The 18,855-nt window shown below is 39.3% G+C and overlaps 1 protein-coding gene across 1 annotated transcript in view; it reads right to left on the bottom strand.

Annotated features, from left to right (window-relative positions):
- MATN2 (matrilin 2) overlaps window positions 1–18,855 on the bottom strand; it is a gene marked incomplete at its 5' end in the record, with an annotated part of 61,514 nt that overhangs the window by 42,580 nt on the left and 79 nt on the right. The window contains 2 exons of the mRNA XM_080610714.1: window positions 119–241; window positions 4,448–5,017. Of these exons, the coding sequence (XP_080466840.1) occupies window positions 119–241; window positions 4,448–5,017 (693 nt within the window). The remainder of the gene's footprint in view (window positions 1–118; window positions 242–4,447; window positions 5,018–18,855) is intronic.

The raw sequence follows: 18,855 nt of genomic DNA, 5'->3' as shown, positions 1-18,855 counted from the left end.
TTTTAGACTCTTGCTTATGATTAACATTAATTATATACTGAGCTCAGTCCCTAAAGGGTATGTAATATTAAGCACTTTTTCAGAGCATGAAAGAGAAAAGTTAAGAAAGATAACATACTGCTGCAAGTCTTCTGGTCAGCATTCAGAATGTATCCTTGTTTACATCTGCATAGGTAGGAGCCTGGGGTGTTTATGCAGAAGTGATCACACTGATGTTCAACTATACTGCACATATGGGGCACTGAAAGAAAAAAAGTAAAACGTAATTAACTGCTGGTCTTACTTGTGGTCACAACCAAAATAAATAAAAAGTACAGAAGATTTTACTGAAGCAATTTGTAACTTTCAAACTAAGAGTTGACAGTAAAGACAAAAATGGAAGCTTAAGCCTATAAGGTTACAAAAAATATCCTTAACAAACAGTACTGTATATTAATTCCTTAAAAAAACCCTATGAAGTTAGATATCTTCTGTCTGGTTGACATTGGTGACATGGTTTTGGACATTAAATTTCATGTAAAATGGGGATATAAATGAAATAAAAATATACAGTAGAGTATCTGGAAACAGTAATCACTTGCTGGTCCCAAGAAGACAATGAAACAAACCTACCACATTCAAATGTAGAAAATAAGTAGAATTTAAGTACAAACTGTTCTAGTGGACATTCAATATCTTGAATGAAGAAAATCACCACACAGCACAATACCAAAGAAGAATAACTAGAAAACAACTTGATGACGAATCATCAAATGACTGAGAAACATACAAGCAACATATGGTGACACTGAGGTCATGCACCTCCACACTCCAGTAAATGGGAACTGAGCTGAGCTACAATCTAGAGTCTAATTTTAATGTTTGTATTTTTTGTCTCAAACAGCAAGTAATAAAAAGCAACTGATTGAGACAGTAAAAAAAAAAAAGAATAGTGGGCTCATTCTGACAAATTCATTGCTGAACTATTTTTCTTCAGTAGTTGGGAACTAAGAAATCTCCTGGATTTTTTTTCTTCTCACAGGAGCATTGCTGTAATATAGGTGAATGACTTCACAGGGAACACTGCGTGGAAAATAATCTATTTTGCACAACAACAATTAGGGATTGATGTGCTCCTTATTCTGCTAGGCCAACAAAGCTCAAAATTTATGGAATAGACATTAACAGTAATCTTCCAGGAGCCACAACAGAAGCCTGATAAATAACTTAACATGTCATATGTGTGGTACTTGTGGGGGTAAAAAAAAAAAAAAAAGTGGTTTTAAGATACATACCAAAAGTATGTGGTCTTTGGAATGGTTAACAGAGTTATGCATACAAATACACAAACCACCATTTCTTAATCAGCTTTTTGGATCTCATGATTTTCTGCCATAATAAAACTTCTCAAGTACTTTTATTTATGTGAATACAGACCTGCTTGGACTTCTCTTTTCATCTTTCTGCCATTCTGAAAATGAAGTTTATCAGAGGATACTCCCTAAACAGACATTTCCTCCTGGCTATATGTCACTAGCTTTCAACATCAGGTACAGCTTTTTATGACCAAAGAAGGACTTTCAAATATGACAAATGAAAAATATGTTCATTTCAGTAGTTTAAGCATCAGAATATCTCACCATATACTAAAGCTATGGAGTGTAAATCTATAGAACATTACTGCAAAGTCAGTCCTCCCATAACAAAAGAATATAAGGTTGCAAAACAGAGTACTAGGAAATGAAAAAGGAAAACAGAAGCATTCAATAATAGGCATCCTAATTACTCAGTCCCTTCTGAGAATTTAGTTATCATCTGTTAGCAATCTTCTGATACACTACCACAAATTTTTTCCAAAGTGTCTCTGTTGCACCTATTTCAAAGAATCAGTGATACTCCGGTCATCAGTCTGTGTCATTTGTGCAACCTCATTTGTTGCAGGAGGACTCAGCAGTGGACAGGAGTATTAGAAAGGGTGTTCTCATAGTTGAAGAATTTGAATACGAGCCTTGTGAATCAGATTTTAGCTCTGCCTATGTCACAGGGTCCTTATTTAATTTTGAGCAAGACAATAATATTAACATTTCAAGCAAGCATCAACCTTCACAGATTCAGTGTGAGATTCATGTGTTCACACAGGTACACCTGTATCTGGATTTGCAACAATGCAGAGCTCTCTCAGTTGCAATGGTGTTCCTCCAACATAAAATGGGGGTGACACCACTTTACAGAAGAATATTTAATAGAGACTTTATATACTCCTGACTGATCCATCCCCATTTCTGTTTATCTTCTTTTGAGTTTTCCACTCTCATCTCACTCCTCATGCCTCTGATTTCCCAGGATACTGTTTGCTTCTCTTTTACCTTGTTGACTGGTAATTAAAAGAGGCTGCTGGTTTCCCCTGGCTTCAACTGTTGTTTCTGACACCCCTACATCTTTAGCAGCCAGATGCAGCAACTGTAGGGAAAGTCTGACTTAGCAGAGGATGGAGCACAGACAATTTATTTGGATTCTTCTGAGAATATAGCTGATAGGCACTGGGTGATCTCTGCCACACATAGGTAAGCAGTAGTTAACTTGGTCTGCTTTTTATTTTTCCCATAGAGCTTCATCAGTTGGCCAGAAACCTGGAATCTTCACAGGAACCACGAAGACACATTCTATGGGCATAAGGGCAATCCAGACACAAGGAAAGCTAGGGTGCCATGGCCTTTTCTCACAGCATGAAGCACAGCAGACTGCATGCCAGAAGACTTCACCAGAGTATTGTATTCAATAGCTCCAGCAAAGACACAAGGTGTCCAGACGTTTGACTACAATGATATTGCCTCTGGGTCCACACTGGGGAGGACTTAATAAAACTAACCACATTTCCCAGGAGGAATGTAGGTGCTCTAGGAAGCAGAGGCTATGGATTCTTAGATTGCTCTTTTGAAATTCAGCAAGCAGAACGCTGCTTCACAGCCCAGACTCAATAAAATATTAAGGATCCTATCTGCAATTTAGCCCCTTAACCCAAAATCCATAAAAATCTAAGAACTTAAATTCTCTGTTGCATCTGGGCCTGGGTCAAGTGCATTTTTGAATCTCACTTTCAATTCCTGACACAGCAAAGGTAGTGGAGGCATTACCTGACAGAAGGAGGCAGCAGCAATCCTTGTCACCTCCATACTCCTTCATCTGTGGGGGGGTATTTTTATTGAGGATCACATGTGTTTGGATTGAAACTGACTTATAAAACTCTAATACATTTACTGGACACTGCCTAGTCTGAAAAGAAAAAATGAGTAAGTGGTATTTGCACCAGATTTATTTCTAATAATGCAATTAAAAAATTCAGTAAGATAAAGTTCTGAAGCATCTGCTGTTCCTTACATTTCAACTCTCAACCCATGTTTAGTTTACTCTTTCTTGGTTCTTAAATGTATCTTACTACGCCAGCTAATTATACAGCAAAGAAGAAACAGGAAAAAAAAATCTATTATCTGATGAATGTCTGTGATGGAGTTTTGTGCTGATGCAGTTCAGCTGGAGCCCTGTTAGCCTGAAACAATTTTGGAAAAGACCAAGTAATGAAAATTCTCCAGACTACCCCGACAATAAGTCTCAGTTCTTTTTTGGCAAAACCATCCCCAGAGATGAGTGAGCATTCAGTCCCACCAGGAATTCTTTTTCTGGACTCTGCTGAAAATGTCTCAGCTTAATGCCAAATCTGCATGAAGATCTTTGAGATCTGTCTCAGAAATAAATTAAAAGGTATATTAAGTGCTCAGATTCGAATAAAATTAATTACGTATGCCATGGTATTTGTGAAAGATAATTTCTTATCAGGAAATTACAGATAGAAGCAATTTCTGTGTTGTAAATTAATACCTATTAAAACATTTACTTTATTGTATGAATAAATGGTATCACTGTAATGCCTTTTCTTTATTTTCTATATTTAAAATGGATGGAATAGAACCATTAACTACTATGTCTCTGTGTCTCACTTCCAGTCACTAGGTATGTGCAGAGGTAATTGTTTGCATAGAATTAATATGTAAGCTTTGGAAGAGGAATCCATGCACTCCAGAGATTTATTTAAATAACCAAAAGACCATTTATCAATTTGAAGTTTTAGTACTAAGAGAGATCACATTTAAAATCAATAGATGAAACAACTTATCTAATATTCAAATAGCAGAGGGCTGTAAATTTATTGCTATTATGCAACGAACAGGAAAACCATGATACCTGTGTTTGCCTCACTGCTTATGACCACTAGGAATTAGATCACATTTTATGGCACACAGCAGCAGAATTATTTTTTTCTCATATATATGACTGCTGTCCTGAATGTTGCCTAGCTAGTAAATTCTAACAGACAAGACTTCATGTAAAAAAAAAAGCTTAGTTATAATGCATATTTTTTCCCATATTTTACTTTCATCTCTGCATTCAAAACTATAGGTAAAATCCTTACCACAAAGTTTAGTCTGGAATGCAGATGTCAGTGTTTCAATCTGACTGAAATTAGCAACCAGAAACACATGCTCTTCATGTGGTTCACTGCCAATAGACTTCAGCGTGTTCATATCTACTCTTCCCACTCCAATGGCAAAAATCAAGATTCCCGAGTTGCGTGCTTTAGCAGCAATCTCTGCCACCGGATCCTGTGGTCTCCCATCAGTCACAATCATGATAATTCGGGGCACATTCTGCTTCAGAGGTCGAGCTCCTTCTGACTCTGAAAACGCAATGTTCACTGCGTACTGAATGGCCAGTCCGGTCATGGTGCCAGTTGCCAGGTGCATCATCCTCCTCACTGCTCTTTCGATATCCTGCTTCCTCCTGAATGTCTTCAGTGAAAACTCCTGTTTGACTGTGCTGCCATACTGAATCAGGCCTACACGGGTGGCATCAGGACTGATGTCCAGAAACTGCAAGATGGTTAAAATGAACTCCTTCACTTTTTCAAAGTCGTAGTGATGTACACTGCGAGAGCTGTCAATGATGAAGACCAGGTCCAGGCGTTTGTTGTTGCAAGTATTTTCTGGAAGGCAAAATGCAAACAAAAATACATTACAAAAATTTCAAATTGCAAGTCAGTTTAGGTTGACCTGCTACTTCAAGCATGCTGTCTCAATAACAACAAGTGCTGGGAAAATACAAGAAAAACAGGAGATGCCAGCACTAAAGCTACTTAGGCAATACAAATTTCTCCTCTAGTAAACAGCAAAAGCTGCCTGTTATATGATCAGTATATGTTACATATTTTACTTTTTTTGTGAGATCAGTCCCCAGAATAGCCAATGGCAGTGGAATGGGTAGATATTTGTGCTGTACCTTGTTATGTCATTTTGCTTGGGATACACCACACAGAATGGAACCCCCCTCTGAATTACATAGTTACAACTTGAGTGGGATGCACTGTGATGCTTTTTGTGGTAGTGCCTGAGAACTTAGAATCTAACACTCTGATGAGTCAGGGTGGTATCAGTCCTCTACAACAAACAGGGAAAACAGAACACACAGAAATTCAGGTCAAAAGCATCTGCAAATTGCAGTGACTGATGTAAGACGTGAAGGGTCTGATTTTTCAGGGAACTTGGCATTAATCAGTACTTTGCATGTTCAAAGTACAGCTCTCAATGACATCAACTGCAGCTGTGAGTGCTCAGCACTTCTGTAAATCAAACCCTATGATTTCAAACACATAATTAATGGCCATCTGGGAAAAGTCTCATATATTGGACTAATTTGGCATCTCATACAGAAATTCTGTGGCTGCATCAGAGAGAAAATCCTGTTGTCTACAGCAGCATTCAACTTGGCCAAAAGACGACGCATACACTTCCTGAAATCTTCTGTTTCAGCCATCAGCAGTCTTTTTGTTTCCAAGAGCCACTGAAGCAGAAATACTTCATACAGGGTATGTCTATATCTGACTATTGCACAGGCCGAGAGTCCAAGCTACCATTAATAACAGCAAAAGTGAAGGCTGGGTGCTTTCTGGGCATACTACCAGCTTTCTGGGACCCCCTTTGCATCCTCTGGTGTCTGCTTAGCATCCTTCTTTTTTGAAAAAATGTAAGACTTATGCATGAGTTGCACGATGAGAATGGACTACGGTCTCATTGTCTGGACCATTCACAGAAAGCCAGCACACGGCAGGCTTGAGGCAAGCAAGGGGAAGTGAGCCATGAGCTGTGCCACAGAAGGCAGCATGTGGCAAAAGATTAAATGGACTTTAAAGGGCTCAGTGGGATACTGGTGATGAAAAATCAACTGAGGTTTAGCACATCGAAGACCCCTCCAGATTAGGAAATCCCTGAGCCACAAAAGCATGGCAGCTGGGAGAGTACCTGCAGGTAGTATTGTCTTGTTCTTAAAGTTCCTCATATGCAACCGCTTTTGACTGCCGTCAGAGATGGGACACTGGGTTAAACAGACCAATCAGTGTCTCTGCTCATGCTCTCAAATTTCTATGGCTGCAAACAAACCTGTGAGGTAGCTAGCTGTCTCCCTGGCTTGAAAGATAAAAGGTGGAAAGATTGCTCATCAAACTTCAGTGGTGTCCTCATTTTACTAAGCTGAGATAGCCCTAATCACTAATCTCCCTTTATTGCCCAACCTAATTCAATTCTCAGCTCACTCTCATCCATCTTATGCAACAAATGAGGCAAATGCCTGGTGGAAAAGTAGTATTTGTGTAATTAAAGGTCATGTCATATGGCACACGTACAAGTGGGCCAATCAAAGACTTAACAAGCCTTTACATGGGTTCACTGGTGACTGCTGCTGAACACTAGTCATGTACTTCTGCCAAGGAAAAGAATGAGAAAGATGCCTGTTTTCACTTGCTAAGTCAGAAGCCTCTTTCATAGATTACCAAGAACATTCGTAGGCATAGAATAAAAATGTCCTTTGATGACAATACAAATGACTGCCTGGATTTAGTCATGTGCAGTCTACAGTATGGCTTTATTCATAAGCGTAGGAATATACTCGGGTTGCTCATTCTTTCAAAAGCAGAGGATATTGAATGCAAGCCAAATTGAGCAGAAACAAAATTCCAGTTCTAATGGGATACAGATATCCTGACATAACTATTTTCTATCTCAATATCTTAGTGGCATATCTAATTATTAATTATTTTTAATAATATAACATGCAATATTCCAGCACAATTTTAATACAAAGAAAACACTAAGATATGATTTGTGGGAGCAGAGCAAGAGGAAAGAAAGATAATTACAGAAAAAAGGCTAAGAATGTGTGTGTGTGTATGAGGGGAAAGACAGAGAAAGGTAAAATGACTGTTATTGTATTTCCCTTAAAACAAGTTGAAACTAGACCCATGGTGTTGAATCCTTTTAATTTGAGTATAAAGATATGGATCCCAGGCTGAAGAGACTCAGTTACATATTTTGAAATCAGGCATGAATCTTGGTGGGAAAAAGCTTGGACAGCATTAGTGGATAGTACTCTCAGAAACACACCCCATTGTGCTAAATTACTTAAGAAAAATCAGTCTGAATATAATACAGAAACTGCTTTCACCAGCAAAATTCTATTTATAGAAATACGACACATTTCCAAAATGTATTTAAAAACTTTGATTTGGTGGTAATTTTTAATAACCTTGTAATTACCAAAGCTGATATAGCTGAGATGGGCTTCATGAAAAATAAAAACTCTTTTTAAGCAAAACTCCAGCTGGAGTTTTTGAGGGATGACAATCAGCAATGACTAACAGATCTGAACACCCATCCTCTCAGATAAACTTTCAGTGACACCTTTTAAGCAGTTGCATGCTTCTGCACTCGCCCTTGAAACTATAACCTCTTCCTCGCACCAGCTCTCATTTTAAACAGGGAACTTTATCACAACTTTGGCAAACATAGCAGAGGATCTGGTTCGAGACCATCTTAAGAACCTGAACATGCATAAGCATATGGGACCTGATGAAACCCATCTGCAGGTCCTGAAGGAGCTGGTGAATGAAGTTGCTAAGCCACTGGCCATCATATTTGAAAAATCATGGCAGTCAGGTGAAGTTCCCGATGACTGGAAAAAAGGAAATATAACCCTCATTTTCAAGAAGGGGAAAGTGGATGACCCAGGGAACTACAGACCAGTCAGTCTCACCTCTGTGCCTGGCAAACTCTTGGAGCAGATTCTCCTGGAAGGCATGCTAAGGCACATGAAAAACAAGGAGGTGGTTGGTGACAGCCAGCATGGCTTCACTAAGGGGAAATCCTGCCTGACCAATTTGGTGGCCTTCTATGATGGGGCTACGGAACTGATGGACAGGGGCAGAGCAGTTGACGTCATCTACCTGGACTTGTGCAAAGCATTCGACACTGTCCCACACGACATCCTGGTCTCTAAATTGGAGAGACATCAATTTGATGGGTGGACCACTCGGTGGATAAAGAACTGGCTGGATGGCTGCACCCAAAGAGTTGTGGTCAATGGCTCGATGTCCGGCTGGAGACCAGTAATGAGTGGTGTCCCTCAGGGATCGGTGTTGGGATCGGTCTTGTTCAACATCTTTGTCGGTGACATGGAGAGTGGGATTGAGTGCGCCCTCAGCAAGTTTGCCGATGACACCAAGCTGTGTGGTTCGGTTGATACGCCGGAGGGAAGGGATGCCATCCAGAGGGACCTCGACACGCTTGTGAGGTGGGCTGATGCCAACCTTATGAAGTTTAACCATGCCAAGTGCAAGGTCCTACACCTGGGTGGGAGCAATCCCAGGCACAGCTACAGGTTGGGCAGAGAAGAGATTCAGAGCAGCCCTGTGGAGAAGGATTTGGGAGTGTTGGCCGATGAGGAAATGAACATGAGCCAGCTTCAGTGTGCGCTCGCAGCCCAGAAAGCCAACCGTATCCTGGGCTGCATCAAGAGAAGCGTGACCAGCAGATCGAAGGAGGTGATCCTGCCCCTCTACTCTGCTCTCAGGAGACCTCACTTGGAGTATTGTGTGCAGTTCTGGTGTCCTCAACATAAAAAGGACTTGGAACTGTTGGAACAAGTCCAGAGCAGGGCCACGAGGATGATCAGGGGACTGGAGCACCTCCCGTATGAAGACAGGCTGAGAAAGTTGGGGCTGTTTAGCCTGGAGAAGAGAAGGCTGCGTGGAGACCTCATAGCAGTCTTCCAGTATCTGAAGGGGGCCTACAAGGATCCTGGGGAGGGACTCTCCATCAGGGACTGTAGTGACAGGACAAGGTGTAACAGATTAAAACTTAAGCAGGAGAAGTTTAGATTGGAAATAAGGAAGAAATTCTTTACTGAGAGGGTGGTGAGGCACTGGAATGGGTTGCTCAAGGAAATTGCCCTGGCAGTGTTCAAGGCCAGGTTGGATGAGGCCTTGGGTGGCATGGTTTAGTGTGAGGTGTCCCTGCCCTTAGCAGGGGGTTGGAACTAGATGATCTTAAGGTAATTTCCAACCCTAACTATTCTATGATTCTATAAACATCCTCATACCCAAAAGTTATTCACTTCCACTCTATTTATGAAAAGTGACATACTCATTGGAAGAGCTACTCATCCATAAGCCTGCTTCTAAGCCATCAGAGGGTTCGTATTGCCACAAAAGTTAAAAAAAACCCTCAGTGTGAGTTGTATTATCCAAAGGAAAGACCAGGAGAGGCAAGACAAGGACAGAAGAGGCAAGGCAAGGAAAGGTCAAATCAATAGTAAATAAATTCTCCTCCCCACTCAACATCCTGTTTGTAAATGACAGTTACAGTGATGCCACCTTTGCAAAATTAACAATGCAAGGAAATTTCAGTTCTACCTGGAAGAATCCTGTTTGGATCCAATTATAGACAGATACATAAAGCTTAAAAGAATACTTCACATTAGACATCTTAATTTCCTCTAAAGCTGAAAATTCTATTAGATTATTTTCCCTGATTCCTGTGGGTTTCCTTTGACTCTTTTTTCAAAGCAAATTACATGCAGTCCTGAACACCTACTTTGGCTTTGACAAAGCTCTCACTGCTCTGACTCTGCTCATCCACGAAGGTTCTCTTTCTGAGAGTGTGTTTGTACCCTCTCAGCTTATTTCTAACTAATGATACATTGCCTTAATATAACTAAAGCAGCATCAGGGAGTTTTCCTGGGCATTGGAATTGACTCTTCTAGGCTGTAAAATCATTAGAAGAGTTCCTAGTATTGTTTGTCCTGGGACAATTAAGATTTTCTCAAACAATCCCCAGGCATGATACGGGCACAAGCCAGGGACCAATTCTAATAAGCAACGTGGATGTAAACACTTTGTAAGCTCAGGGTATTTAATAGTACCAAAGCAGACCATTTCAAACCACTGGTGTAGTGCCAGAGAGCAGTTTAAGATACAAGCTACGCTCAGAAGCCAGCTGGCCTGCATTCACAATATTAAACTCACCTTTCCTCTAAAATTGAGTGGCTATTTGCAAACTGTCTACTGGGAATAATCCCCATCCCCCTGTAGCCTCTGAACCACAGGAAGGAATTGCTTGGGGAGTGCGAATCACTGGGAGCCAGAGACAGCTCCGGCAATTAAACAGCAACAATAACAGTGGAATCCCAATGCCCAAGAATGTCCCCTAGCACTGCTTAACTTCCTGAAACATTTCCATTTTGGGATATTTAAACCGAACATACTCAAAGGACCCAGATGTATCAGATGGTGATTTTTCAAAAGTTTTTGCAAGCCAGCTCCCTTGAAAGGATCGTTGTTTAAAATTGAGTTATTTTCTGTTGTTGTCCTACATCTTTATGACTCCTTAATACTTTTTTAAGTCTGGTTACTACTTATTTGGCTATGTACAACTTTATCCCAATACATGTGAATAGATAGATGTTAAAGGCAGCTATTGCTGTACACAAAGCAAAAGGTTAGCTCAGTTCGGTAAATAATACAAGAAAGTTAAGACATTGAAAAAGTAATTCATAACAAGTAAATACTAGTTCCATGAAGATGCCTGTTATAGAGTAAGACCATTTAAGCAAAAAGGAAGAATGAGATCAGTTAAGAAATAATGAGATCATAGAAGAACTATTGCCTGAGCAGGCAATGTATTAAGGCAATTTTAAGACTCAATATATTGTGTGTCTTAGCTCACTTCACAGTAATGTATATACAAAAAAATTACATGTCCTGTAACACTGCCAGCAATAACACCAGGTTTATTTTTAGACTTTATCTTTAAGTAACAGAAAAAAGCCTTCACTCAGAATTAAATAAAAATACTATTCTTCCAGCTAGCACATTATAAAACTTCTTTTTAAACTTCTTTCTTTGCCATTTTTTCCCCCTCTAGCCCTCAAACTTATTTGCATCTCTTTTCTTTAGAACTTCTTTCTTTATAAATCTCAGTATAACTCCTACCAAATTTGTTTCAAAATGTATGAACTTGCTGGGTGTCAAATATTTGTTCTTAAATTCCAGAACTGTGGTTTTCTGTAGCTAAATATCCAGCCAGAAATATTGAGTTTGACAGGCTTTCTGATATTTCCAGATAATTTCTTAGTTCATCGAAAAGGTTTAATCTTCTTACCCTACAATTATACAAGCAAAGAATACTCAAATTTGCTATTAATTCATAAATATACCAAAAAGTAAAACACTAAGATGGGAAGAAAGACATATCTATATCTACCTACATACACCTTCTAGGAAACTGCAGTAGCTTCTTTTGCAAAGATCAAGCATGAAGTACACAGCAGTTAATATAACGTTGCTCCTGTTTAGAAAACACATTTTGTGGTTGTTGCCTAGAGTAAATGAAGAATAGCAGTAATTCCAAGCATTTCTTGGCTCTAGTGAGACATTTTGTGCAAGTTAGCTATCACTCTTTTTCTTCTTTCTCATTTTAATTCAAAGGATGGTATGGTGCTTTTCGGGTATTGTTTTTGGGTGTTGAAGCAAACATTAGAAACTGCTTAGTACCCCTTTCTTGGCACATACACATGCTGCACTTGGTTCTGCAGGTGACTCCACCTCTTGCCAGGTCTGGACAGACCCTGAGTCCAAGACCTGCCCCCATACTCCCTGGCCCCACCCTTGCTCTGAGTCTTTCCCCACACTCACAGGCCTCTGGCCACAACACAAAGATTCATCATGAGTTTTGCAGCTCATCCATTCCTCCTTACAAATTTCTTCATCTGGGAACCATCTCTAAACGCAACAGAGCCTCCAGACATTTCCTTATTGCATCTGACAAAATCTTTCCTGAACTTCCAAAACCTCTGGAAGAACTGTACAGCAGGAGACTCTTGCCTACAGATTCCCATTTCCTTCTACATGCAAATGCTTCATTATCAGTCACTGCAGGAGGGTCCATAATCTTGTTCTCATTTCACCTCACTATTTCTATTCCTTCCCTGTCATCCTTTCCAAACTAACAAAGTCATTATTAACATGAAGTCTCTCTAATTCCATAGTCCCAAAACTGACTCCTAGTAATTACTCATTTATTTACTGAGACTGGTGCCATCTCTGGCATAAATCAAAGTATGGTGTAGGGATACTCTCTAGTCTCTTAGTTCTTTTTACATATTTCGGCTGTTCTGAGATGGAAACTGTTGGGTTTCCTGATAGGAGTAAAACCTGCTTTCATGGTCAGGAGGACCAGGGAGTGGCTTGCTTTCCCCTGTAGGCAAGGGAACACCTGGACAGAAGGATGAAGCATCCTGATGCCACCATGCCAGTGCTGGCAGCAACAACATCTACACTACAGCTACTTGGGGTGCTGTTGGAAGGACACAGAAATTATTAGAGAAGGAACAAACAGATGAAGTAAATAACTGTTGGTAGCAGTGTAGAAAATTCAGTGGAAAATATGTGCCCTCAATGAGGTTGCACTGTTCTGCTTTCAGGGCATTAGCTTAACATTTTAAAAACTCCTATCCATACTTTTTTTGAAGTCACCATGACTTTGTTTACAGGGAAAGCTGTTAGCAACCTCAATATTACTCATTGATCAGCTGACCTTACACCTCATATTTCTATCCATTGGTAATGGTCTAAGGATTAGATTATTTTCCAGAATAATTTCAGAAACAGCACCATAGGATAGTGACATATGCCATCCCCTCCTCGCCCCAAAATATGTGGTCCATCACGCCCACTGGCAGACCATTTGTTCTACCACTTCAGCAGTACTTAAGTAAGTAGACGGTGTCTTCTAGCTGCCAAATCAATCTAAAGGCATGTTGTCTTAATTCACAATAGTGTCCTATTACCCACTCATGCCTATAAAATGAGATGTTCCTCAAGTTATGCAAATGCTTTTTCCAGCATTTTCAAGTTAATTTTGCACATATCTGCTTTTTTAATTATTAAGCTAAAGTACTCACAATGAAGCCAAAACCACCTCACTTTTGAGCATTCAGTATTCTTTCTTTTGGCCTGACCTTCCTTCAAGACAAAATACACAGAGGAGGCTTTGAGCTCTTTGAGAATACACACATAAAACCAGTTCGTAATTTTACTCAGTGAATTACTGTCAAGGCAAACTTTTTCAAACAAAACTGGTATTTCACAGCAATATGTGGGGGTTGTAGCAAACAATTTCAGAAATACAAAGAGCATTATCAATTTAGTACAACTCTTTTTCTGTAGCAGCAGCTATTCTTTACTCCTTGTGGAAAACTTCCAAATCAATTAAAAAAAAAGGGGGGAAGGTAAAAGATATAAAAGATAAGAAAATAAAGCAAAGAGAAGAGAGAAGACAGAAGAAAGGAAGGATGGAAGAAGGCTTTGTTAGAGGAAACACAAAATAAAGAAAAGGCAAGAAATAAAGAAAATAAATACAACAAAATTTCTTGTGCTGCTAGAGAGTTATATGCCATATAACATTAATTACTGAATAGCCCATTAAGAGGTTTAAAAGTGAATGCTATTTTGAGAGACTACAATGAAAGCTGAAGTTTCAAGATAGGGGACAAAATCCATGGGAGACCCCTCAGCTATTGGGATAACCACTACTGGGAAGCAAAGCGCTCAATTGCTAATATTGCCTTGAGGCACAATGACTGTAAGATGCACCTACACACCTCAGAAGGAAGAAACAGGTGATTTCACAGGCTAAAATGCTTTGCTCTCTTTCCAAATATAACACATCTCTATTAATATGGCAATTTCACGTTTTGATTAGAGAGACTCTAAATGGCTACACATTTGATTACCTTTTATCTTTATAAATGTTTGGTTATATTTTAACTAAATAAGTGGTTATTCAAAAGATGTAATTTACAACCTCTTCCTACCCTTATCTACTGCCTGAAATAGTTTTGATGTCATCGAATCACAGAATAGTTTGGGTTGGAAGGGGCCTTCAAAGGTCATCTAGTCCAACCACCCTGCAATGAGCAGGGACATCTCCAACTAGATCAGGTTGCTCAGAACCACATCCAGGCTAGCCTTGAATGTCTCCAGGGACAGTGCATCCACCACCTCTCTGGGCAATCTGTGCCAGTGTTTTACCACTCTCATGGTAAAAAGCTTCTTCCTCACATCCAGCCTGAATCTCCCCTCTTTTAGTTTAAACTAATCAATCACCCCTCGTCCTATTGCAACAGGCCCTTCTAAAATGTCTCTCCCCATCTGTCTTATAGGCTCCTTGTACGAACTGAAAAGCTGCAATAAGATCTCCCTGGACTCTTTTCTCCCGGCTGAACAACCCCAACTCTCTCAGCCTTTCCTTGTAGGAGAGGTGCTCCATCCCTCTGATAATTTTTGTGGCCCTAAAATAGTATACCAACATAGTATGTCAAACACGCAATGCAGTTACCAAGATACAATTCTGACTTCAATTGCAATGCAGACTTCAGTTACTATGAGTCCACTTAACATGTTTGAGGACAAAATACTTGACGGGGTTGCATTTATGTGAGGAAATAACACGTATACACATATGCTGAAGATATGAATGAGTTTCTTAAAGCAGTTATCCCATATTGGTTTAACAGTCCACATTAGCAGGATTTAGAGATCTGTAGCCAGCTCTTAGTGTACAAACGTACACTGATTGCAACCAAAACTAAACAGAAATCTTATCTGCACTCCACACAAGCCTCATGGACCAGACTCGCTTTTGTCACATACTTGCCCTCTGATTTCTGTTGTAAATTTAACCCAGAATGGTTAACCTGATACTGTTCTTGAGTACTGAAGTTACACACACACAAGCTTAAGAACTGGGTTGCTTAACCTGGCTCCAGGGAGACCTTAGAGCAGCATTCCAATACCTTAAAGGGGGCCTACAAGAAATCTGGAGTTTTTACAAGGGCATGTGACAGGACACGAGGGAATGGCTTTAAGCTGAAAAAGGGGAGATTTAGATTAGATATTAGGAATACTTTACTGTGAGAGCAGTGAGACGCTGCCACAGGGTGCCCAAAGAAGTTGTGGCTGCCCTATCCGTGGCAGCATTCAAGGCTACATTGGATGGGGCTTTGAGCAACCTGGTCTAGCGGAAGGTGTCCCTGCCTGTGGCAGGGAGGTTAGGACTCAACTATGTATAAGGTCCCTTCCAACCTAAACCATTCTATGATTCTATGATAGAAGAACGTTTGGAATCATTTTAACTGACTGTAGTGAGTGATTCATAAATTTAGTGAGCACTCAGTGTACTTCATATTGCTTCCCTTTATGTTATTAGTGGAATCATATATGTACAGCCAAGAGATAAATCATTATATATTTTGTTGCAAAATATAATTAAACACATGCAGGAACATTTGCATTCAGCAGCAGTTTCTGCTAAACAGGAGCCAAGTACATTTCCTCCTTTCTCCTCTCTGTTTCGATTTTTTGCTATATCAGTTAATCTCTTGTAGTTTCTTTTTTCTGGTATCATGAAGTATCTAAAAGAACATCCCCTAAATTAGCTTTTCTTCTCACATAATTATGTTCAAAACCAGGTATTCCTTCCTAAGGAATATTATATAGAATATTTTTCTACAGCTTATTCAATTATTCCCATGCATCCACATCAGAGCTCTTCAAAAAAATATGCCCATGTGACATAAAATACATGCCCAGTTTTTACAAGAACAGAGTTCACTGAGAGGAAAAAAAAAACCTAAACTACAAAAACTTGTTATTCCATTTTTTTTCCACAGCGCTGAAATCTTGGTTTGCTTTGATTAAGATGCAGTAACGCGTAAGTTCTAAATCGGCCCCACTAAAATCCCTCCCAACATCAAACACCAAAAAAAGCTACATCTTGCAAGGACTGGGCACACACTGCTTCTGAACATGGAACCTGCTGAAAGATGCTGTGGACCTCTGACCACGGCCTTGAACTCATGGTATGTAAATCACCACTCTGGGTAACTGACAGTCTTCACCAGCCTGTTCAGTGCAGAAGTCCATTTCAGTTATATCTGAACGGAATTAGTTAATGTAACAGACATAATTTTATCTTTATAACCACGTAGCAAGTATATTTCCATTACTGCTTTTCTTTAGTATCCAAAAACCAAAGCTAAGCTGGCAAAATGTGCTTTCAGTGATCTGTGTATAATCTAACAAAGCAGCTGTGCTCAGCAGGAGCAATGGTTTTATCAGAGAGTTAAGTAAAAATTCTTCAGAGCACTGATAAAGCCTTTAAAAGAGAATATGCTAAAACAAAAGGTTAATTTCCTTTACAGAATCACTGTAAGGCCAAAGATCCAGTACTCAGGATTAAATTACTGATGAGGGGAAAGAGAAGGCAATTTAGTTCATATATCATGGAAGGGGAGAGGCAACCACCCTCTGCTACAAGAAAGACAAACGGACCATCCTATTTCTTTCTGTTATTTCACAAGATCTTGCAAAACTATGGAAATGATCCTTTAGAACATAAGTACACCGACATTAAATCAATATTTTCCAGCAATCTAATACAAATCCTGTTATTTTGGGAAATATAGATATACTTTCTATCTCTAAAGCAACTGCACATGTTTAAGAAAATAATGACAAATTTAATTAAATTAGTATGATTGACAACCTTTAAATACTTCGAATTTAATTCCGTGTTTAAAGAAAGAATAACCTCTAAAGCAATTTAGCTTTCAAGGGCCACATACAAAGAGTTCCAAAACCTGTATGTCCAATCAATCCTTGCACAAAAGATTTCAGATGTTTAATGGAAATAATTAGATACAGCAATAACAATTTTAAACAGTAAACTCTGCAAAGATCTGCTAAATTAAAACAACACATACTGAGGTTTAGCAGAAAGACTGGGATAAAAAAAACAGAGGGAAGCTCATTCCTTCTGAAACCTTCATTAAAATGTATAAGCTATTAGTCCTAATAAGGCAATTAACAAATCTATGAAGTATTAGGTCATGGCTGCCAAAAAATTAAGTCCACCTAAAGCTGCATCTCAAAGTACTTTTATCTCTGTGTGGACAATTCCATGGGATTTCTCACCCATTCCATTTTGCTTCTGTATGTTGTCAGTTTCCTGGAGCAACGACTTTTACATGGACACTACTAATATTTTACCAGTAAACAGTTATCACAGCAGTATGCTTTTGTTTTAAAAATTGGTAAAATGAAGAAAAAATGAATAAATAATATTTGAATGCTAACTAATATTTGCATAGCATACTCCTTCATTTTAGTCCTAAAAACAGAGACCTCCATTCAAAGCTAAAAAAACCCCAACCTGAACTTCTATTACTTTTCCAGGTATCTGTTGGTTCTTTGCAGCTCTATTGCTCACTTCTGCCTGCCAACCACATCTTTCCATGACAGCAGCAATTGTCATCACCACTATTTATAATATACATATTATGTAGAAGGGGACAGCTTCTAATGCCTGTTAAATTACTGTAATTCTGTAGTGATTTTATTAAGTTAACAGACTCAATGCCACTGAGATCATGGTTTGGCCCAGTTCTTTCTCATGTAATTTAAGGAACACTACAGCTTTCCAGCAGTGGCATGCATTTTACACATTCTGTTCTTTACAGAGATGCACATTTTCACCATGTCACTGTTCATATGCACTGCTGAATCTGAAGCAGGTGACCTAATTTATTGTAAAAGAACACAAGGCCTAAGAGTCTGACTCCAAACTGCCACATACTATTATGGGCTGGACCAGAGAATGTCCCAGGTTTCTTGCATCATTTAATGTCTTGAAAAGGTTCTTCCAGCCAGAGCTGCCAGAACTGTTTGCATCCTGTACATGGCAAACTGAACAGCTACCCAGAATTTTCCAAATGCAGGGACCACAAATAGCTTGAAAAAGTTGACCAGCAAACTGCCTGATGACAAACAGGCAATGATCAACAAGAGAGACATGAACCTCATGTTTTAAAATATGACAGCTGCAAGCTAAAACTGCTAGATCCTATCCCCAGATTTTTGACAAAAGAGAAAAAATTAGCAAAAATTAGCTACTCATTATAAATAAAATTAGCCTGACAAAATGAAGGGATTAGCAACAAGTCATGTAATGACAAGCCTTACTTCAATAGCCACTGAGTTCCATTCAATTATCTTTATGCAGAGAACATACATACAGACATCTAAAACTTGCTGGCATGGTATAAGGCAGCTTTGACAGAGTCTCCATGGACCAATATGTAATTTCTCTAAACAGTGAAAATAAGGTCTTTTTTCCCAATACAACAGTCCTGTATGTATTTATTTCATGCCACTTGCATAAAGTAGATCTAGTACCCCAAAAGTAAACACCTTTTTTCAGCAGCTGCTAACTGGTCAACAAACTTCCTCATATTCCATTAATTGCAAATGGCAATCTCCTTTTATTATTAACTAACTCAGCCAAGGTTTCGCCAGCTGCTCATGCCTTTTATCATTGTATTTGAGATGGCTTTTGGTGTTGGTGTTTGGCTTGGTTGTGGGTTGGTTTGGGGGTATT

Source organism: Psittacula echo (genome assembly GCF_963264785.1).
Source record: "Psittacula echo genome assembly, chromosome: 2".
Taxonomy (NCBI): Eukaryota; Metazoa; Chordata; class Aves; order Psittaciformes; family Psittacidae; genus Psittacula; species Psittacula echo.
This window is presented reverse-complemented; position numbering and strand designations above follow the sequence as displayed.